The sequence below is a fragment of the Echeneis naucrates genome, chromosome 18 (assembly GCF_900963305.1).
Source record: "Echeneis naucrates chromosome 18, fEcheNa1.1, whole genome shotgun sequence".
Taxonomy (NCBI): Eukaryota; Metazoa; Chordata; class Actinopteri; order Carangiformes; family Echeneidae; genus Echeneis; species Echeneis naucrates.
The window spans coordinates 2817125-2840748 of NC_042528.1; the positions used below are offsets into that span (position 1 = coordinate 2817125).

The 23624-nt window shown below is 40.2% G+C and overlaps 2 protein-coding genes across 3 annotated transcripts in view; both read right to left on the reverse strand.

The window, feature by feature from the left end:
- The window catches only part of LOC115059258 (uncharacterized), a 37761-nt gene extending 25823 nt beyond the window's left edge, over positions 1–11938 (reverse strand). Inside the window, exons 1-9 of the mRNA XM_029526921.1 lie at positions 11782–11938; positions 10681–10991; positions 1741–1929; positions 1541–1636; positions 1268–1400; positions 969–1150; positions 580–768; positions 380–475; positions 107–239 (exon numbers count right to left, since the gene is read on the reverse strand). Coding sequence (XP_029382781.1) covers positions 107–239; positions 380–475; positions 580–768; positions 969–1150; positions 1268–1400; positions 1541–1636; positions 1741–1929; positions 10681–10989 — 1327 coding nt within the window. The 5' untranslated portion in view covers positions 10990–10991; positions 11782–11938. The remainder of the gene's footprint in view (positions 1–106; positions 240–379; positions 476–579; positions 769–968; positions 1151–1267; positions 1401–1540; positions 1637–1740; positions 1930–10680; positions 10992–11781) is intronic.
- Positions 8459–21598, reverse strand: LOC115058495 (mucin-5AC). Of its 2 annotated transcripts, XR_003842095.1 has the most exons (8): positions 21442–21598; positions 19751–20652; positions 19362–19550; positions 19162–19257; positions 18889–19021; positions 18569–18757; positions 18189–18370; positions 8459–9146 (listed from the first exon to the last, which is right to left on the reverse strand). XR_003842095.1 is itself a non-coding variant. In XM_029525828.1 (7 exons), the coding sequence occupies exons 2-7, from the start codon at positions 20648–20650 to the stop codon at positions 18327–18329; spliced, it is 1551 nt and encodes a 516-aa protein (XP_029381688.1). In that variant the 5' UTR covers positions 20651–20652; positions 21442–21598; the 3' UTR covers positions 17458–18326. The 2 variants fall into 2 exon arrangements, 1 of the variants encoding a protein (XP_029381688.1); XM_029525828.1 differs by lacking the exon at positions 8459–9146 and having other exon boundaries at positions 17458–18370.
- Positions 21599–23624: the final 2026 nt, after the last annotated feature.

The window sequence follows — 23624 nt, forward strand, 5'->3', positions numbered from 1 at the left end:
AGCAGCAGAGAGGTCACTGATCTGCTTTCTTTTCTTTTTTTTTTCTTCCAGCCTCATTTCACTTTTAAAGCAGCATATCATGTGTGGCTTTTTTAAGGTCACTTACTGCTGTTGAAAGATCCGGTGGAGACCAGGAGGGTCAAAGAAGATGTCTGAGACGTTGCACTTGGAATAGTGGCAGAAAATGAGCACTGGATTGTCGTTCCATTCACTCGGCCCCTCACTGAGTTAACGGGCAACTGCAGAGCAAAGAAAGAGGCTTTTTTGTTTGTTTGTTTTTTGAATTTGGCCTCTCCCCGAGAGCATCTACAGCCAAGGAACCAAATACGTCCTCGCCCAGCTCTACGGGCTCCTCTGCTCTGAGGCAGGTGGAACTCACCTCTGTTTCAATCAGCGTCTCATTGACGAGGACGGTGCTGAAGAATCTGACTTTGCCGTTGTTGTTTGCACAGACATAGGTTGTGTCGTTGTTTCCCTGTGGTTGAAAACCAGAAAAGATAACTCAGATGACCTCAATACGAATTCCATGTTTGGCTAAAGCTTAGATTTGATGGTGCTCTCTGTAAAAACGTAACATACCACTGTTCCATCCAAAGACAGGGTGGCAGCAATGTAGCCCGCCGACTGTCCTGCCAGGACGCAGGCAAAGTTTCGGCCGCTCTGCCGTCGGGCACCAAGAAAGAAACATCCTGCTGAAGAGGGGTTGCAGTTTGAGGGCTCAGCTGCACAGAGCTGCTCAGATCCACATCCTTGTCTAGAAAGAGGCATCTGCAAGGAAGAAGAGAGATTCAGTATGTGGAATAATCTGCACTAATGAGAGGTGCCACCAAAAATCATTGCTCTGCACATTAGTAAGTTTAAAGTCCAGAGTCAAGATCATCTAGTCTGAAGCCAAATCCAACTCCTGATCTGTGTCCGTTATATTCCATTAATTAGATTTCATGATTTCCTTTTGTGGCTTCACTCACCTCAAGAGGTGTGACTGTGATGTTGGGCGTCAGTGGGGCAGCGGTGGTCATGTTTGGTGTTACGTTGGGAGCCGTGGTGGTGGCGTTGAAGGAAAGATCATTGACAACGGTGGTGTTGGGATTTGCCAAGTTTACACCAGAGCTCCTTAATTTGGTGGTGGGGGCACCCAGTGTACCAGAAGCTGGAAGACAAGCAGCAGAGAGGTCACTGATCTGCTTTCTTTTCTTTTTTTTTTTCTTCCAGCCTCATTTCACTTTTAAAGCAGCATATCATGTGTGGCTTTTTTAAGGTCACTTACTGCTGTTGAAAGATCCGGTGGAGACCAGGAGGGTCAAAGAAGATGTCTGAGACGTTGCACTTGGAGTAGTGGCAGAAAATGAGCACTGGATTGTCGTTCCATTCACTCGGCCCCTCACTGAGTTAACGGGCAACTGCAGAGCAAAGAAAGAGGCTTTTTTGTTTGTTTGTTTTTTGAATTTGGCCTCTCCCCGAGAGCATCTACAGCCAAGGAACCAAATACGTCCTCGCCCAGCTCTACGGGCTCCTCTGCTCTGAGGCAGGTGGAACTCACCTCTGTTTCAATCAGCGTCTCATTGACGAGGACGGTGCTGAAGAATCTGACTTTGCCGTTGTTGTTTGCACAGACATAGGTTGTGTCGTTGTTTCCCTGTGGTTGAAAACCAGAAAAGATAACTCAGATGACCTCAATACGAATTCCATGTTTGGCTAAAGCTTAGATTTGATGGTGCTCTCTGTAAAAACGTAACATACCACTGTTCCATCCAAAGACAGGGTGGCAGCAATGTAGCCCGCCGACTGTCCTGCCAGGACGCAGGCAAAGTTTCGGCCGCTCTGCCGTCGGGCACCAAGAAAGAAACATCCTGCTGAAGAGGGGTTGCAGTTTGAGGGCTCAGCTGCACAGAGCTGCTCAGATCCACATCCTTGTCTAGAAAGAGGCATCTGCAAGGAAGAAGAGAGATTCAGTATGTGGAATAATCTGCACTAATGAGAGGTGCCACCAAAAATCATTGCTCTGCACATTAGTAAGTTTAAAGTCCAGAGTCAAGATCATCTAGTCTGAAGCCAAATCCAACTCCTGATCTGTGTCCGTTATATTCCATTAATTAGATTTCATGATTTCCTTTTGTGGCTTCACTCACCTCAAGAGGTGTGACTGTGATGTTGGGCGTAAATGTTGTGGCTGTGGTCATGTTTGATGGCGGCGTTGCTGTTGTCATGTTTGATGGCGTGGCTGTCGTCATGTTTGATGGCGGCGTTGCTGTTGTCATGTTTGATGGCGTTGCTGTCGTCATGTTTGTTGGCGTTGCTGTTGTCATGTTTGTTGGCGTTGCTGTTGTCATGTTTGTTGGTGCAGCTGTCGTCATGTTTACTCCAGCTGCACATTGAGCATAGCTGTTCATAGCCATGCACGACAGCGTCACCAACAGGACGGTGAGGACCGGTGTGTTGACCATGCCTAAAGTAGGGAGGATAAGATTTTTCAGTGAAATATTTTGAATATATACCATATTAAAAAGTGTCAAGCGACGTGTTTGATTGGCACTGAAACGGGATACAGGTTTAAATTTTCAATGTCCATTCTTCTTGGTGCCGATCCCAGTTGGTGTTGGGCCAGGGTGGGGTTTACTTGGGCAGCTCACCAGTGTTCCAATAATCAAAATATGTTGCCACTCCTTTTGTGGCATGTAATTAAAATAATTCAAACCTTTTAAATGCCAATGATATAATCAAAGGGATTGTTTGGTATAAAACTCACACCTAGTCTGTAAAGTAGTTTTTTTTTAATTATTTTTGTAGCTGTTAATAAATAAAAGATTTAAATTGTTAGACATATATCTTAAATCATATTGTTTATTCTTATGCTTCACATAATCTGATGAAAAAAAAGAATTGTTAGTTGTTGCAGTCCCACCTCCTTCCTACTCATTTGGATAGGAAGGTCTTTCAAAATTTTAGCCTTTTTGACTTTCTGAAAAACTCAGCCTAGAAAAAATAAAATTTTTAAATAAAACAGCAAGCCAATATTAAAAAAAAATATTTACAAATGGTGAACGATGAATCATAATGCAATATTAAGAAAAACCTTTTATTTTGATTCCATGTAAACCATCTCTGAACCAGAATCAGATGAATCTCATTTCCCCAGGGGAAATTGTGTATGTAGGTATAATATTTTATTTGATCCTACCTGCAGCCTTCCAGACAGATGAACACCAGGTAATTTGCCAAAAGAAGGGCAGTTGTGTGTAGTTTTGTCAGGTACTGTAGATTGCTCTAACGTTCTCATGGCACTCCCAGGTTAAGATGAGACACTGACTTGGTCTGTCCCTATTTAAACTGGAATGGCTGGAATCATAGATGATGCATTTCAGTGGGTGCGGTGAAGAACACAGCCTTTATGTCAGAAACAGCACCTTCATCTTCTTGGCCATGTCCAAAAACTTCTTTAAGCAGCCCGATCAGGAAACACTGTTTTGATTGTCTTCATGGATGTTTGATTTATCACATTTAACGGTAGTTACTGGTATCTTTTTTGTTTTCTAATTATTATATATATATTATTAGACAGATAAGTGAGCCAGTTTAATTAACCCATTAGGTTTGGTAGCTATTCCGTTTATCATTTTAATTTTTTTTCTAATTCTTCTTTTAGCCCAATTCTAAAACCAGATTTAGATTTTAAACAATTGTTAGAAACTTGTGTAGAATTACAGACGAGATTAATGAACACCCTGACAATGCATGAGTTTTTAAAAAGCTTTGTTTTTGTTATGGCATGCGAGCAACACGCCAGAAAAAAATTGCCATGCGATTGTGTGTGCCAAGAATGTTTCTCCTCTCAAACAATCTTTTGCAGCCCCAAATGCTCGCCTTTTCCACCATCTAAACTCCTGCACTTTGGAAAGCTATTAAAAAAGAGGAAAATAGTGTTTCTGATTAAATAATAGTTTAGTTAAAAAAATGTAAATAAAACACAAGTAGAAAATGAAAAATAAACAGTGACCATAGGAACAGTGCACTAACTGAGTCACAGTTGGAACATGTCAATTTGTCATGGGTTTGCTGTTGTTAAACCTGTTTGATTGACATAACAGGAGTTTTTGTTTGTGTTGTTTTTCTCTTACCATGAAAACAGTGTTTGAATTTATTTTGACCTGTTCATTTGATGTATCAGAGCGTACGTCAATGCTGTCTGTGCATGTACAATTTAAAAACCTCAACTGTGTCATGATTGTTTTAGTCTTTGGCAGAAATTTGAGTGGATGGCTGAAGGTTTTCCAGCTTTGAGAACAAATGAGAAAGAAAAACTGAAATTAAATTGCTACTTCCTACACACGCCTTAGCGTATGTTACACAGTGTATCTTCCACATTACACTAAAAGAGTGATGAGTACATACATATATTTTTGTTCTTGGTCCAGATTTGCTGCCAAGACCGTTTTGCACTGCTGGCACTACAACTAATAGAACACCAGTTAGAATATTACTTAGACTTTATCACAAATAAGACAAACCAAATGAATTTCACTTTGATTTTCCTCTAAGTGATTTCCATGTATCCTTTATTGTGAGAAAATGTCAGGGAGGGAATTAAAGTTATATGATGATATATGATATATATTATATCAGGTATATTAACATAGGCATTTACACAATGTACAGTTTTTATCAGGCTTTCTCTCGTCTTTTTTGCAGCAGCAGTGTTGCTTTAAGCTGTTATTGTTGGTCTGAACTCTTCATAGCTCTCCATTATCATAATCTGCTCCTCTTGTCTGAAATATGTGGCACGTAATCGGACCATTTTTCTGTGGAAATAGTGTCAAATGGTGAGGTAAGCCTGGGTCAACAAATCAAGTTGATAACCACCGTTGTGATACTCGATATCTCTGGTTGGAGCTTTTGGCTTTGTCGAGCCAGCTCACCCAAAGAAAGTCTGGCTCTGTTGAGCTTCCTTTGCAGTATACCCCTTTGGTCTGTAACCGCAAAAACACCACTTAAATCATGTCATAGTAGTTCGCTGCCACTGGGATTTGCAAGTTAAGTTGTAACTTCTAATGCGTGAAAGTGGTTGATTAAAGTACAAACACATAAAAGTGATGCTGCTTTTGGGTTTGAGGTGTTTTAGTGTTCAGAAAAATCAATCAAGCAATGTGAATAAAGTGAATAGAAGATAGAAATAAATTGAATGTCATGTTGCCACAAGTCAAAAACATAAAACATCTATGATAACAGCCAACCATGAGACTTTAAATTGAAATAGAGTCAGTGCCGAAGCATTTTGAGTCTCTTTGTTAGTTTGTCTGTTTTTGTCTTAACATGAACCGTTAAAGAGTCTCTTCCTTGTTTGTGAAGTTGAACACAGAAACTTCACTTAGAGCAGAGGGACTTACCATGACTTCAGTCAGGAATTCCTACATGGTCCTTAGCTCCTTTCCTGACTTCGTTTCCTCTCTACATTCTCCGCAAAAAGACACTTTCTCTCCTCAGTCCTGGTCAAACAGCCTCCACGGCCTCCGTCTGTGGAATTCGTCCTGTTCGCTTCTTTCCTTTTTCCTCTTAGGGAATAAGACCAGTCCTCTCCTCTTCCCTTCCCCACTCTCTGCTCTGTTTCCCAGCCTGGGAATGTCTCAGTTGATTTTCCTTTCCCTCCCCTATCTGGCGGTCCCCTGCCCTCCCCTCCTCTCACCTAACAGGAGCTGAGACAGGTGTGTGAGACTCAGGCGACCAGCTGCCAATCATCACAATCAAGTCTGCTATAAAGACCAGTTCAACCTCCACCACGCTGCCAGATCGTGGACTCTGTTACCCACAGTCAGTGCTTCGAGCCTCACAGCTATCCTCCTGTTCTGTTTCTAGCTTGACTAATCCCTATTCTCTGTGCCCACAGCTTCACTATTGCCTGTCTCCTGCCTTTCTGCCCCCCTGACCCTGCTCTTGTCTCTGCCTGGCTCCCCTCAGCACCCCCTCAGCCCAGACCTTGGCCCAAGCCTCCCAGCTACCACCTGGCAAGAAGTGAAGACAACCTTTCCTACACCGCCTCAGTGTCCTGCTTCCTCTGTTTCACCCACCGAGCTCCCCAACAGTTAACCCCCTGATGCTGGATGTCCACCTCTGAAAGTCAGAAGCACAACACATAACCCAACCTTAAAATCCAAGATGGCTGCCCTACACGTCAACACAGGTGACACACTGTTCAGTAACACTTCTGCCTTGTTTTTTCATTTATCATTAAAGTCAAGTTCTACCTGCAGACCTGTCGCTGCAGTGTTGGCATAGAACAATCCCGTGAACCGGTACGTTGACAATAATTATTTATATCACAGTGATGGAGAACTTTTCCCCATGTTTAAACATAAAGCCACATTTCAGTTCTGAGTTTCAATGACTCACTTTCTTTTATAACTCTGTTGCCCCATGATGGTGCCACATGGGTTGCTATAGCATTGCTAAATTTAACATTTATGGTTGGTGTCCAGACTGACTACAGAGTTGGAGCCAACTGAGAAAATCCTTTACAATGGTTCAACACCTCCTCCCAGTGTTTATTGTGTGAAACTGCAATAATTAAAAAGAGCAGGCAGATGACATGAAACGAGCTCCTGTAGTTATTAAGATGGTAGTTCATTTTGTAAACCATTAAGAATGAGTGAATTGATATGAATACAATATATTGTTGTCCCTGATGTTGTTCAGTAAAATATACATTTGATTGTGGCTCAATCACAGAGAACAAAGTAGCAACTTCACATTATTAGTTCAAAAGCGTGTGAGTCCGGCTGAATTTTACGATCAAACACACATTTTCTTGAAATATAAGAGTTCAGGAGCAGACCATTGAAAACTGACAAAAATTATTTTTGCACAATTTGTCAATCTGTGGAAAAGTCACCTGGCAAGAAGAAGAAGACAAACCAGTCTAATTCTCATCAGCCTGACTCTGGGTGTTGGTGCATCCTTTAATTCAGTACACTCTTCAGTCATGACTTATAGTGGCACTATATTGTCATGAGTTATGCATGAAAAGCCACAGGACAGACACACCTACAGTACTGTCACACAGTTTGTAATGCAGACGTGGGGCTGCTCCCTTTTGAGCGTCACTACCTGTTCAACATCCTTGATACCAAAACTGATGACAAAGTGAGAAATTATTTACACAAACATAGTTTGCTCTGTTTCTGTAATCAATTCAAGAGTTCATCTTGACTTACAAAATGATCTCTTGAATATTGCAGCATGATGACAACCACCCGGCAGACTTATTCGTTTTATTCTTACCTCAAGGTCATTCAGGCAATTACAAAGTAAATATGTTACTATATCACGTTTGCAGATGTGTTAATGCAAATTTTATTACTTTTGATGTTGTGAATATTGCTATTGATAGTTCTGTTCTGCATTTCACATCTCCAAGGTCTTTTCACACGATACTAAACATTCAGGATGTAATAAAGCTATGAAATTGACTAGCTGTTTGTAAATCTTATAGCTGTATCTTTGTACTTTCATGGTTTATTAGCTCATTTAAAAAACATACAATATAGATACATAATGAAAGTTCATAGATTTGCAGAGGAAGTCTAACAAATATGATTTTTAGATATCAGAAGGGTAAATCCACACAGTACGCTCTGAAGCTGAGAGCAGCTGAAAAGTAAACATGGTGTACTTCAGCAGAACTGATTCCAGTATGTTTTTAATGTCAATAAAAGGACAAACAAGAGGGACATTGTGGTGGAAGAAAGAATTTTATAAGTTAGCCGTTGACCTCATCTACCGATAAGGTCATATGCCATACGCCTGATATGGTTGGGGTTTTTTTTTTTTCTCTCTCTCTCTCTCGCTCTCTCCTTGGTCAAACAGGCTTTACTTGAAGCTCCAGTTGTTAGGAAACTTTGGTTCCAAAGCTGAAAACATTTCATTCGCAATTGCAACTTACCCATGAAACGCAAAGCTTAATCCAAATTGGCTTGGCATGAGTTTGTTTGCTTTTCTTACCCTTATAGTAGAAGTTGTGTGTCCTGTTTTCATCTGCGTCTGACTTAAACATACAAATTGATGCACTTGCTTGGGTTCTGGTTTTAGAACCCATTTAATAGTTTTACCACCTTTTAACAGACAGTATCAAACTCAAAAGAAAATTTATAGCTAAATAAAAGGCCTAGGAGGTATTCTGAAAGAAATATATTGTATTTTTCTGCCGTAGCAGTTTTCTGGAGCCAGCTTCCTAGAGCAGGTGAAAATGACAAACTTAGCGACACCTTTTATTAATTTCATTTTCTACCAAACAAAGGACTTATATTGACAGTTTTAGCCTCCAAATGTTCAAATTGTTGAATTTGTATCTCTTTAAGAATTTATGGATTTATTCCAAGTGTTTGTAATAAACTGCCAACTGAGTGTACTGATGAGTGACTAAACCTTAAGTGTCTTTCTAAATTGATAGGCTGTAACTGGCACAATCAGATGGCCATCTTGCATAAAATATTTATTTCAACATCTTTCCACAAGAATTCAAGTGTTACATGGTACAAAGTACAAAATCAGTTTCTCCAACATTTGGTACATCATATAGCCGCCTCAGTGTACAACAGTGCACTGGCATAGTGAAATTGCATATAGTTATAAGTGTGCACGAAAATATCAGCCAGAGGGCTTCATTCAAAAAATTGTGCAATAAGAAACACATAAACAAAAACCAAAGATAAAATCCAAAATGTAATAAAAATACTATTCATATTTATAACAATGCAAAAACCCATATCAACCAATTGATGGTTTCATTCTGTGTGGCAGGAACATTGTTGTTTCTTTGCTTTTCTGTTGGTGCCCAAACACGCAACACAACAGTTAAATTTTTTGATTTTTTTCTTTTCTTTAGTTTTTTATGTCTTTGTTTTTGAGATTAGGAATATGGTTTAACAGGTAACCACAGACCACAAACCCCAAATTTAAATTTAACATGACGAAACTGTTGGTTTAAAATCAGAAAATGCTTCACATTCGTTTTCACTGATTAATGTACAACTGGGGTGGGAAGTAAATAAAACCTAGGACAGAAATTCTTCTTGCACCAATAAATCAAAATCGTCAATATTTTTAGGTTCCTTAAGATATGTGAGACGGGGCAGAGTGCTGTAGAAGAGAGACCACACCTCGTCTGATGTCTGAAGGTCATCTCTGATATTGTATGCATCCTGTGGGGTAAACATCTTGTGAGGTGCTTGTAGTGAGTAGCATGGGTATGAATTGGAAAGTTATGGTTTTCGCATCATGACTGAATGGGGTTTGATGTTTCTCAAAGGATGGCCAGGCCCAGCACGCCCGCAAAGATCAGCAGGGCTACAAGAAGAGAAGAACATTCATTAGGATTTCTCAAAAACTTAGCTCCTCTAAAGATGCCAATGCCTCAGATCTATCAAGAATTGGGGTAAAAGTTTGGATGACATGTGGTCAGGCCGTAGTTGGAAACACCTGACATTAAGTGTATCTTCATTATAATCAAATGGAGCTCATCTCTTCTGCTTACCTTGTGTCAGTGACTGCCTGAATGTGACGGCATGATTGGTGGTGGTGGCGGCAGTGGTGGTGGTGTTGGAAATTTCATTAGTGACGGTGGCATTGGGATCTGCCAAGTTGACATCACTGCTCCTAAATTGGGCGGTGGGGGCTCCCAGTGTCCCAGATGCTGAAAGAACAAGCAGCAGACAGAGAAGTCACTGATTTGTTGTTTGGTTTGTTTGTTTCTTTCTGTCATTTTTACAGCCTCAGTTTGATTGTTTAAACAGCTTATGATGTGCATCTGAATGTGTTTCTGTAAAACTTACTGCTGTTGAAAGGTCCATTGGAAATTTGGACTTCAAAGTTTGTGTTCCTCAATCTCTGACTTGGAATAGTGGCAGAAAATGAGCACTGGATTGTCGTTCCATTCACTCGGCCCCTCACTGAGTTAACGGGCAACTGCAGAGCAAAGAAAGAGGCTTTATTGTTTGTTTGTTTTTTGAATTTGGCCTCTCCCCGAGAGCATCTACAGCCAAGGAACCAAATACGTCCTCGCCCAGCTCTACGGGCTCCTCTGCTCTGAGGCAGGTGGAACTCACCTCTGTTTCAATCAGCGTCTCATTGACGAGGACGGTGCTGAAGAATCTGACTTTGCCGTTGTTGTTTGCACAGACATAGGTTGTGTCGTTGTTTCCCTGTGGTTGAAAACCAGAAAAGATAACTCAGATGACCTCAATACGAATTCCATGTTTGGCTAAAGCTTAGATTTGATGGTGCTCTCTGCAAAAACGTAACATACCACTGTTCCATCCAAAGACAGGGTGGCAGAAATGTAGCCCGCCGACTGTCCTGCGAGGTTAAAGTCAAAGTTTTGGCCGCTCTTCTGTTGGACACCAAGAAAGAAACATCCTGCTGAAGAGGGGTTGCAATTTGAGGGCTCAGCTGCACAGAGCTGCTCAGATCCACATCCTTGTCTAGAAAGAGGCATCTGCAAGGAAGAAGAGAGATTCAATATGTGGAATAATCTGCACTAATGAGAGGTGCCACCAAAAATCATTGCTCTGCACATTAGTAAGTTTAAAGACCAGAGTCAAGATCATCTAGTCTGAAGCCAAATCCAACTCCTGATCTGTGTCCATTATATTCCATTAATTAGATTTCATGATTTCCTTTTGTGGCTTCACTCACCTCAAGAGGTGTGACTGTGATGTTGGGCGTCAGTGGGGCAGCGGTGGTCATGTTTGTTACACCTGCTGTTGTCATGTTTGATGGCGCGGCTGTAGTCACGTTTGTTACAGCTGCTGTGGTCATGTTTGATGGTGCGGCTGTCGTCATGTTTGATGGCGTTGCTGTTGTCATGTTTGATGGCGTTGCTGTTGTCATGTTTGTTGGTGCAGCTGTCGTCATGTTTACTCCAGCTGCACTTTGAGCATAGCTGTTCATAGCCATGCAGGACAGCGTCACCAACAGGACGGTGAGGACCGGTGTGTTGACCATGCCTAAAGTAGGGAGGATAAGATTTTTCAGTGAAATATTTTAAATACATATCATATTAATCTAAACTATATAAAAGGATATGTGATAGTCTGTTCATTGTCAAAAGTGTCGAGCGACATGTTTGATTGGCACTGAAATAAATATTGACACTGAAAAAGGAAACAGGTTCCAATTTTCGATGTCCGTTCTTCTTGGGGCCGATCCCAGCTGGTGTTGGGTCAGGGTGGGGTTAAACCTGGGCAGCTCACCAGCTTTCCCTTATCATTTAAAATAATACTTTAATAGTTTAGTCTATTATATGATCAAAGGGATTCTTTGGGATAAAACTCACATTTAGTCTGTAATTTAGTTTTCTGTTTTGGTTTTTTTTTTTGTAGTTGTTAAAAATGTTCCTTATTAACCATGGATATGAAATAAATGATTTAATTATAAATATTAAATCATGTTATTCATTCGTATGGTTGGCTTAATTTTATGAAAAAACAATTGTTAGTTGTTGCTGGTCATAGATTTGTACAGTCCCAGCTCCTTCCTATTCATTTGAATGGGAAAGTCTGTCCAAACTTTAGCCTTTTTGACTTTTTAAAAAACTCAGTGATATCTAGAAATTATACATTTTTTTCAATAAATAAAAAGCAAACAAACATTCAGGATAAATATTTGGTGAATCATAATTTGATATTAAGAGAAACTAATAATATTGATTCCATGTAAAGCATCCCAGAATCTGATAAATCTTATTTCCCCCAGGGGAAATTCTGTATGTTGGGAAAAGATTTTATTTTATCCTACCTGTAGCCTTCCTTTTTTCTTCACTTTAAGGGACAGATGAAAACCAGCTAATTAGCCAAGAGAAGGGCAGTTGTGTGTAGTTTTCCAAGTGGACTCCTCTGATGTTCTCAGGACGCTCCCCAGTTAAGGTGAGACACCTGTTCAGTGTGTCCCTATTTAAACTGGAAGGGCTGGAATCAGGACCGGAACCTCTGACATCATTAATGATGCTTTTCAGAGGGTGGGGTGACGAACAGGGCTTAATGTCGGATAAAATTGGAATGTAATGGAAATTATGCCTGAATATTTTTCACATCACTGACAAAAACTGAATTTTATTCTAAACAAATAACTTCCCTCCGATAAGGAAACACTGTTTTGACAGTCTTCCTGGATGTGTGACTTATCACATTTAATGGTAGTCACTGGCATTTTCTTTGTGTTTGAGTAAGCACTTTTGGAAAATGTTATATATATTATTGGACAGATAGGAAGTTTAAAGTTTCAGGTTTAATTAACCCATTAGGTTTGGTGGCTATTCAGTGGTGGTTTATAATTTAAATTCTTTTCCAATTCTTCTTTTAGGCCAATTGTAAAACCAGATTTCAATTTTAAACAATTGTAAGAAACTTGTGTAGGATTACAGACTAGATTAATGACCGCCCTGACAATGGACAAGTCTTTCTTTTTGTTGAGAGGGATAACAATACAGCAGAAAAAATGTGCCGAGTGATTGTGTGTGCATGGAAAATGGCACATGGGTCGGTTGGCGAAACCACATTTGAACAATGTTGAGAACTGGTTTGAAAGTGGCACTGCAAGCTTAAGTGTTTGCTTTTGTATTCCCATTGTGTTGCGTGAGTATTTATGCTCCCAGTAATAACAAGTCCAGACAGCTCTGAATTATCAGCCAAATTATCAAATGACAGAAACAGTTGTTGAACGCTGTAAACAGGAGAAGACTTTGGTAACGTGATATTTTTCAGAGCACAATGAGAAGACCTCCTGCCGTCACACAACAATAGGAAAAAAGAAACTTTTTGGAGAGAGCTTCTTGTCAGTTAAAATACATTTCCCATTCAGAACCAGAATTAAAGGATATTTTCTTCTTCCAGGACACATACCTAACAAACGCACACATCAGTGCTGTAAGAAATATACACTGGTTTTGCCTTTGGAACTTTGGACTTTGGGAGAAATTTGCTGTCTCGGTCTTGGTTCATCAGTAACCACCAACCTTAAAGCAGTGAATTTTTCTATCAATATTATTTCCCTACATCTTACACAGGTTTTTCCTGTATACATTTTTTTTCCTATTTTTTAGAGTTTGCTTCAGGGTTGTTTTTGTGTGTATGTGTGTTTGTATGTCTCCTTAAAGGGTTCGGGTTTTCACCATGACAACTCCTTCACTTCAAAAGCTATTAAAAAAGATGATAGTGTGTTTTTGATAAAAATCACAAGTAGAGAATGTAAATTAAATAAACAGTGACCATAGGCACAATGCACTGAATCACAGTGAGTCACATTTGGAACGTGACACTTTGTCATGGGTTTGTTGTGTTAAACCTGTTTGGTTGGTTTTTGTTTTTTTTTCTTACAATGAAAACAGTGTTTGAATTTATTTTGACCTGTCCATTTGATGTATCAGAGCGTAAGTCAATGCTGTATGTGCATGTACAATTTAAAAAAACTCCGCTGTGTCATGATTGTTTTAGTCTTTGGCAGAAATTTGAGTGGATGGCTGAAGGTTTTCCAGCTTTGATAAAAATGAGAAAGGGTTAGGGTTAAAACAGACATTAAATTCCGGTGGATTAGAAACCAGAAAAAGCTTTAAGCCGTAATAATTCACATGCTAAGGCTTTTGGAAAAGGTGTGTCAGCTGGTTGTTCAGCAAAATAATATAAAATCAGTTGTTTTAGTTCTTGTGATGAGACATTGGAGCTTCTTTAAAGACAAATATGTTCCTGAAGTCCTTATTCATAACATCATCAGGTTACCAAAGAATAGAGAATGATAATTAGGCTTCTCTAGTGCAATTAAGGTGGAATTATTGTGACCTCAGGTATCGCACTGCTTCTTTCTGTTTACACATATAATGGGGCCAGTAAATAAAAAAGTAACCCTTCCTTCCTCTTTTATTCCACTCTTCCCCACTCAGTTCTCTCTTTCTTTTTGCTTCTTTCCTCTTCCTTTCCCTGCCAAACTGCTCCACCCTGCCCAACGCGCAGAAGTTGGAATACGACTTAAATCTTCCTTTTTTGAAATTCTGCTTTCTTTCTTCTTCAAATTTATGTTCTCGTTTGTTATATGTGTGCATGTGTTTGCCATTTCCCCGTTTCTCTGCCTCTGCCTGTCACTGATCAGACCATAAGTGGGTGGGGATGGTAAACAAAATCCCAGGAGATGCAACACAGAGCTCTTTTGCTTTAGCGAAGCTCCTCATCTGGTCTGTAACCGCAAAAATCACAAACGTCACACCACTTAAATCATGTCATAGTAGTTCGCTGCCACTGGGATTTGCAAGTTAAGTTGTAACTTTTAATGCGTGAAAGTGGTTGATTAAAGTACAAACACATAAAAGTGATGCTGCTTTTGGGTTTGAGGTGTTTTAGTTTTCAGAAAAATCAATCAAGCAATGCGAATAAAGTGAATAGAAGATAGAAATAAATTGAATGTCATGTTGCCACAAGTCAAAAACATAAAACATCTATGATAACAGCCAACCATGAGACTTTAAATTGAAATAGAGTCAGTGCCGAAGCATTTTGAGTCTCTTTGTTAGTTTGTCTGTTTTTGTCTTAACATGAACCGTTAAAGAGTCTCTTCCTTGTTTGTGAAGTTGAACACAGAAACTTCACTTAGAGCAGAGGGACTTACCATGACTTCAGTCAGGAATTCCTACATGGTCCTTAGCTCCTTTCCTGACTTCGTTTCCTCTCTACATTCTCCGCAAAAAGACACTTTCTCTCCTCAGTCCTGGTCAAACAGCCTCCACGGCCTCCGTCTGTGGAATTCGTCCTGTTCGCTTCTTTCATTTTTCCTCTTAGGGAATAAGACCAGTCCTCTCCTCTTCCCTTCCCCACTCTCTGCTCTGTTTCCCAGCCTGGGAATGTCTCAGTTGATTTTCCTTTCCCTCCCCTATCTGGCGGTCCCCTGCCCTCCCCTCCTCTCACCTAACAGGAGCTGAGACAGGTGTGTGAGAGTCAGGCGACCAGCTGCCAATCATCACAATCAAGTCTGCTATAAAGACCAGTTCAACCTCGACCACGCTGCCAGATCGTGGACTCTGTTACCCACAGTCAGTGCTTCGAGCCTCACAGCTATCCTCCTGTTCTGTTTCTAGCTTGACTAATCCCTATTCTCTGTGCCCACAGCTTCACTATTGCCTGTCTCCTGCCTTTCTGCCCCCCTGACCCTGCTCTTGTCTCTGCCTGGCTCCCCTCAGCACCCCCTCAGCCCAGACCTTGGCCCAAGCCTCCCAGCTACCACCTGGCAAGAAGTGAAGACAACCTTTCCTACACCGCCTCAGTGTCCTGCTTCCTCTGTTTCACCCACCGAGCTCCCCAACAGTTAACCCCCTGATGCTGGATGTCCACCTCTGAAAGTCAGAAGCAAAACACATAACCCAACCTTAAAATCCAAGATGGCTGCCCTACACGTCAACACAGGTGACACACTGTTCAGTAACACTTCTGCCTTGTTTTTTCATTTATCATTAAAGTCCAGCTTCTACCTGCAGACCTGTCGCTGCAGTGTTGGCATAGAACAATCCCGTGAACCGGTACGTTGACAATAATTATTTATATCACAGTGATGGAGAACTTTTCCCCATGTTTAAACATAAAGCCACATTTCAGTTTTGAGTTTCAATGACTCACTTTCTTTTATAAGTCCATTGCCCCATGACGGTGCCACATGTGTTGCTATAGCATTGCTAAATTTAACATTTATGGTTGGTGTCCAGACTGACTACAGAGTTGGAGCCAACTGAGAAAATCCTTTACAATGGTTCAACACCTCCTCCCAGTGTTTATTGTGTGAAACTGCAATAACTAAAAAGAGCAGGCAGATGACATGAAACGAGCTCCTGTAGTTATTAAGATGGTAGTTCATTTTGTAAACCATTAAGAATGAGTGAATTGATATGAATACAATATATTGTTGTCCCTGATGTTGTTCAGTAAAATATACATTTGATTGTGGCTCAATCACAGAGAACAAAGTAGCAACTTCACATTATTAGTTCAAAAGCAAGTGAGTCCGGCTGAATTTTACGATCAAACACACATTTTCTTGAAATATAAGAGTTCAGGAGCAGACCATTGAAAACTGACAAAAATTATTTTTGCACAATTTGTCAATCTGTGGAAAAGTCACCTGGCAAGAAGAAGAAGACAAACCAGTCTAATTCTCATCAGCCTGACTCTGGGTGTTGGTGCATCCTTTAATTCAGTACACTCTTCAGTCATGACTTATAGTGGCACTATATTGTCATGAGTTATGCATGAAAAGCCACAGGACAGACACACCTACAGTACTGTCACACAGTTTGTAATGCAGACGTGGGGCTGCTCCCTTTTGAGCGTCACTACCTGTTCAACATCCTTGATACCAAAACTGATGACAAAGTGAGAAATTATTTACACAAACATAGTTTGCTCTGTTTCTGTAATCAATTCAAGAGTTCATCTTGACTTACAAAATGATCTCTTGAATATTGCAGCATGATGACAACCACCCGGCAGACTTATTCGTTTTATTCTTACCTCAAGGTCATTCAGGCAATTACAAAGTAAATATGTTACTATATCACGTTTGCAGATGTGTTAATGCAAATTTTATTACTTTTGATGTTGTGAATATTGCTATTGATAGTTCTGTTCTGCATTTCACATCTCCAAGGTCTTTTCACACGATACTAAACATTCAGGATGTAATAAGGAGATTCAGCTATGAAATTGACTAGCTGTTTGTAAATCTTGTAGCTGTACCTTTTTATGGTCCCTATTTATTAGTTGATTAAAAAAAATGTAGAATACAGAAAGATGCAGAAGGAAATAATGCCAGTTCATAGATTTGCACAGTAAGTCTAACAAATATAAAATGCTCCAGTTGTTGGGGGCACTTTGGTCCCAAAGCTGAAAACATTTAATTGGGAGAGCCACTTATCCATGATCTGCAGGAATCGATCCAAATTGGTTTAACGTGAGTTTGTTTGCTTTTCTCACCCTTACAGTAGAAGTTGTGTGTCCTATTTTCATCTGCGTCTGACTTTAACATACAAATTGATGCACTTCCTTCGGAAAACAGCAGCACTCGTTCTTGAACCAATTTAATAGTTTTACCACCTTCTAACAGACAGTATCAAACTCAAAAGAAAATTTATAGCAAAATAAAAGGCCTAGTCATAGATAGCTGTGGAGGTATTCTGAGTAAACATCAGAAAAGATAACAAATATATTGTGTTTTTCTGCCGTAGCAGTTTTCTGGAGCCAGCTTACTCGAGTAGGTGAAAATGACAAACTTAGTGACACCTTTTATTAATTTATTAAAATTCATTTAATTTTCTACCAAACGAGGAACTTATATTTTAGCTTCCAAATGTTCAAACATATGAATTAGTATCTCTTTAAGAATTTATGGATTTATTCCAAGTGTTTGTAATAAACTGCCAACTGAGTGTACTGATGAGTGACTAAACCTTAAGTGTCTTTCTAAATTGATAGGCTGTAATTGGCACAATCAGAATCACAAGCTTGCATAAAATATTTATTTCAACATCTTTCAGCTAATATTCAAGCGCTACATGATTCAATGTACAAAATCAGTTTCACCAACATTTGGTACATTCTATAGCCGCCTCAGTGTACAGCGGCTCACTCACTTGTGCATGAAGTATGCATGAAAATATCAGCCGGAGGGCTTCATTTAAAAATAATATTTAAATAATCTACAGAACATAAATGATAACAAAAGGTAAGATAAAAAATTGAGTAAAAATACTGTTCGTATTTATAGCATAATGCAAAAACCTACATCAACCATTTCATGGTGTCATTCCGTGTGGCAGGAACTTTGTTTCTTTGCTGGTTCTGTTGCTACCCGACCACACAGAACTAGAACAATTAGATTTTTGATTTCTTATCTTTGTCTTTGAGATTGGCAATATGGGTTGAACGGGTAACCAGACCACAAATTTAAATTTATCGTGACAAAAACCATCAGTTTTAATGATGAATATGCTTTGCATTTGTTTTCACAAATTGATGTACAACTGGGGTGGAAAGTAAATAAATCCGAGGACAGAAATCCAGCAGTCCCATTGTTTCAAAACCAAATGTACTTTTTACACCATTAAATCAGTCAATATTTTTAGGTTCCTTAAGATATGTGAGACAGGGCAGAGTGCTGTAGTAGAGAGACCACACCTCGTCTGACGTCTGAAGGTCATCTCTGATATTGTATGCATCCTGTGGGGTAAACATCTTGTGAGGTGCTTGTAGTGAGTAGAATGGGTATGAATTGGAAAGTTCGCTGACTGATGACTGAATGGGGTTTGATGTTTCTCAAAGGATGGCCAGGCCCAGCATGCCCGCAAAGATCAGCAGGGCTGCAAGAAGAGAAGAACATTCATTAGGATTTCTCAAAAACTTAGCTCCTCTAAAGATGCCAATGCCTCACATCTATCAAGAATTGGGGTAAAAGTTCAATATATGGCTGGATGGCATGTGGTCAGGCCATAGTTGGAAACACCTGACATAAAGTGTATCTTCATTATAATCAAATGCAGCTCATCTCTTCTGCTTACCTTGTGTCAGTGACTGCCTGAATGTGATTGCATGATTGGCGGTGGTGGCAGCAGTGGTGGGGACAGTGGTAGTCGGGGCAGCAGTGGTGATGTTGTTGGAAATTTCATTAGTGACGGTGGCATTGGGATCTGTCAAGTCGACATCACTGCTCCTAAATTGGGTGGTGGGGGCTCCCAGTGTCCCAGATGCTGAAAGAACAAGCAGCAGACAGAGAAGTCACTGATTTGTTGTTTGGTTTGTTTGTTTCTTTCTGTCGTTTTTACAGCCTCAGTTTGATTGTTTAAACAGCTTATGATGTGCATCTTTCTGTAAAACTTACTGCTGTTGAAAGGTCCACTGGAAATTTGGACTGCAAAGTTTGTGTTCCTCAATCTCTGACTTGGAGTAGTGGCAGAAAATGAGCACTGGATTGTCGTTCCATTCACTTGGCCCCTCACTGAGTTAACGGGCAACTGCAGAGCAAAGAAAGAGGCTTTTTTGTTTGTTTGTTTTTTGAATTTGGCCTCTCCCCCAGAGCATCTACAGCCAATGAACCAAATACGTCCTCGCCCAGCTCTACGGGCTCCTCTGCTCTGAGGCAGGTGGAACTCACCTCTGTTTCAATCAGCGCCTCATTGACGAGGACGGTGCTGAAGAATCTGACTTTGCCGTTGTTGTTTGCACAGACATAGGTTGTGTCGTTGTTTCCCTGTGGTTGAAAACCAGAAAAGATAACTCAGATGACCTCAATACGAATTCCATGTTTGGCTAAAGCTTAGATTTGATGGTGCTCTCTGTAAAAACGTAACATACCACTGTTCCATCCAAAGACAGGGTGGCAGCAATGTAGCCCGCCGACTGTCCTGCGAGGTTAAAGTCAAAGTTTTGGCCGCTCTGCCGTCGGGCACCAAGAAAGAAACATCCTGCTGAAGAGGGGTTGCAGTCTGAGGGCTCAGCTGCACAGAGCTGCTCAGATCCACATCCTTGTCTAGAAAGAGGCATCTGCAAGGAAGAAGAGAGATTCAATATGTGGAATAATCTGCACTAATGAGAGGTGCCACCAAAAATCATTGCTCTGCACATTAGTAAGTTTAAAGTCCAGAGTCAAGATCATCTAGTCTGAAGCCAAATCCAACTCCTGATCTGTGTCCGTTATATTCCATTAATTAGATTTCATGATTTCCTTTTGTGGCTTCACTCACCTCAAGAGGTGTGACTGTGATGTTGGGCGTCAGTGGGGCAGCGGTGGTCATGTTTGTTACAGCAGCTGTAGTCACGTTTGTTACAGCAGCTGTAGTCACGTTTGTTACAGCTGCTGTAGTCATGTTTGTTACAGCAGCTGTAGTCATGTTTGTTACAGCTGCTGTAGTCATGTTTGTTACAGCTGCTGTAGTCATGTTTGTTACAGCTGCTGTAGTCATGTTTGTTACAGCAGCTGTAGTCATGTTTGATGGCGCGGCTGTCGTCATGTTTGATGGCGCGGCTGTCGTCATGTTTGATGGCGCGGCTGTCGTCATGTTTGTTACAGCGGCTGTCGTCATGTTTGTTACAGCGGCTGTGGTCATGTTTGATGGCGGCGCGGCTGTGGTCATGTTTGATGGCGGCGCGGCTGTGGTCATGTTTGATGACGGCGCGGCTGTGGTCATGTTTGATGGCGCAGCTGTCGTCACGTTTGTTACAGCTGTTGTCGTCATGTTTGATGGCGCGGCTGTAGTCACGTTTGTTACAGCTGTTGTCGTCATGTTTGATGGCGCGGCTGTAGTCACGTTTGTTACAGCTGTTGTCGTCATGTTTGATGGCGCGGCTGTAGTCACGTTTGTTACAGCTGCTGTGGTCATGTTTGATGGCGGCGTTGCTGTTGTCATGTTTGATGGCGTTGCTGTTGTCATGTTTGATGGCGTTGCTGTTGTCATGTTTGATGGCGGCGTTGCTGTTGTCATGTTTGATGGCGTTGCTGTTGTCATGTTTGTTGGCGTTGCTGTTGTCATGTTTGTTGGTGCAGCTGTCGTCATGTTTGCTCCAGCTGCACTTTGAGCATAGCTGTTCATAGCCATGCAGGACAGCGTCACCAACAGGACGGTGAGGACCGGTGTGTTGACCATGCCTAAAGTAGGGAGGATAAGATTTTTCAGTGAAATATTTTAAATACATATCATATTAATCTAAACTATATAAAAGGATATGTGATAGTCTGTTCATTGTCAAAAGTGTCGAGCGACATGTTTGATTGGCACTGAAATAAATATTGACACTGAAAAAGGAAACAGGTTCCAATTTTCGATGTCCGTTCTTCTTGGGGCCGATCCCAGCTGGTGTTGGGTCAGGGTGGGGTTAAACCTGGGCAGCTCACCAGCTTTCCCTTGTCATTTTAAATAATACTTTAATAGTTTAGTCTATTATATGATCAAAGGGATTCTTTGGGATAAAACTCACATTTAGTCTGTAATTTAGTTTTCTGTTTTGGTTTTTTTTTTGTAGTTGTTAAAAATGTTCCTTATTAACCATGGATATGAAATAAATGATTTAATTATAAATATTAAATCATATTATTCATTCGTATGGTTGGCTTAATTTTATGAAAAAACAATTGTTAGTTGTTGCTGGTCATAAATTTGTACAGTCCCAGCTCCTTCCTATTCATTTGAATGGGACAGTCTGTCCAAACTTTAGACTTTTTGACTTTTTAAAAAACTCAATGATATCTAGAAATTATACATTTTTTTCAATAAATAAAAAGCAAACAAACATTCAGGATAAATATTTGGTGAATCATAATGTGATATTAAGAGAAACTAATAATATTGCTTCCATGTAAAGCATCCCAGAATCAGATAAATCTTATTTCCCCCAGGGGAAATTCTGTATGTTGGGAAAAGATTTTATTTTATCCTACCTGTAGCCTTCCTTTTTTCTTCACTTTAAGGGACAGATGAAAACCAGCTAATTAGCCAAGAGAAGGGCAGTTGTGTGTAGTTTTCCAAGTGGACTCCTCTGATGTTCTCAGGACGCTCCCCAGTTAAGGTGAGACACCTGTTCAGTGTGTCCCTATTTAAACTGGAAGGGCTGGAATCAGGACCGGAACCTCTGACATCATTAATGATGCTTTTCAGAGGGTGGGGTGACGAACAGGGCTTAATGTCGGATGTAATGGAAACAACACCTGAATATTGCCACATCATTGCTCTCTTGACCGTGTCCAATTGAATGTTTTTTTCTAAAGAAATAACTTCCTTAAGCAGCCCAATAAGGAAACACTGTTTTGACCGTCTTCCTGGATGTGTGACTTATCACATTTAATGGTAGTCACTGGCATTTTCTTTGTGTTGGCTATTCAGTGGTGGTTTATAATTTAAATTCTTTTCCAAGTCTTCTTTTAGGCCAATTGTAAAACCAGATTTTAATTTTAAACAATTGTAAGAAACTTGTGTAGGATTACAGACTAGATTAATGACCGCCCTGACAATGGACAAGTCTTTCTTTTTGTTGAGAGGGATAACAAGACAGCAGAAAAAATGTGCCGAGTGATTGTGTGTGCATGGAAAATGGCACAGGGGTCGGTTGGCGAAACCACATTTGAACAATGTTGAGAACTGGTTTGAAAGTGTCACTGCAAGCTTAAGTGTTTTTTTTTTTTTGTTTTTTTTTTTTTTTTTTTTGTATTCCCATTGTGTTGCGTGAGTATTTATGCTCCCAGTAATAACAAGTCCAGACAGCTCTGAATTATCAGCCAAATTATCAAATGACAGAAACAGTTGTTGAACGCTGTAAACAGGAGAAGACTTTGGTAACGTGATATTTTTCAGAGCACAATGAGAAGACCTCCTGCCGTCACACAACAATAGGAAAAAAGAAACTTTTTGGAGAGAGCTTCTTGTCAGTCAAACTACATTTCCCATTCAGAACCAGAATTAAAGGATATTTTCTTCTTCCAGGACACATACCTAACAAACGCACACATCAGTGCTGTAAGAAATATACACTGGTTTTCGCCTGTTTTTTTTTTTTTTTTTTGTAACAGTTCAAACTTTGGACTTTGGGGGAAATTTACTGTCACAGTCTTGGTTCATCAGTAACCACCAACCTTAAACCATTTTGGACGTTTTGACCATCCAAACTCCTGCACTTTGGAAAGTAAAAAAGCAGAAAATAGAGTATTTCTGATTTGGAAGGGGTTGAAAATTAAACAGTGACCATGTGAACTATACACTGAATCACAGTGAGTCACAGTTGAGCATGACACTTTGTCACGGGTTTGCTGTGTTAAACCTGTTTGGTTGGCATAATAGGAATTTTTGTTACCATGAAAACAGTGTTTGAATTTATTTTGACCTGTTCATGTGCTGTATCAGAGCGTAAGTCAATGCTGTACAATATGCATGTACAATTTAAAAACCTCTGTTGTATCATGATTGTTTTAGTCTTTGGCAGAAATTTGAGCGGGTGGCTGAAGGTTTTCCAGCTTTGAAAGCAAATGAGAAAGAAAAATAGAAATTAAATTCCAGTGGATTAGAAACCAGAAAAACTTTAAGCCGTACTAATTCACATTAGGTATGTCAGCTGGTTGCTTATCAAAATAAAATAATATAAAATCAGTTGTTTTAGTTCTTGTGATGAGCTATTGGAGCTGCTTTCAAGATGATTATGCTTCTGTTTAGACATAAACTGTGGACGGGGCCCTTTTTTTTTTTTTTTAGGATGTCAGGAATCTCCTGTGACTGTGAAAGATGTGCGCTGAGAAATTTCAGTGCAGAACATTGTCGATACTGACTTAAGCCTGCTGTGATGTCTGTTTACTGTACATTGTGTTTACTTAAATCAACAAGTGTTTTAAGCAAACATCACAAACCAAATAATAGCTCCTTCCTGTAGCAGCCTCTGCATGTGAAACTTGTGCTCTTTATTGGAACAAGTGTACATGGGTACAGGCATGCAGTTATTAAACTACTTAACTGCACAATCATGTGGCAATGACGCAATCACACGGTTGTGCAGGTTGAGGTGAGGAGTGGCAGGGGAGAGCGAGGGTTAGGGGTAGGATTGTCGATTGGTCTGATGGTGAAATAGAAAGTCCCTTTT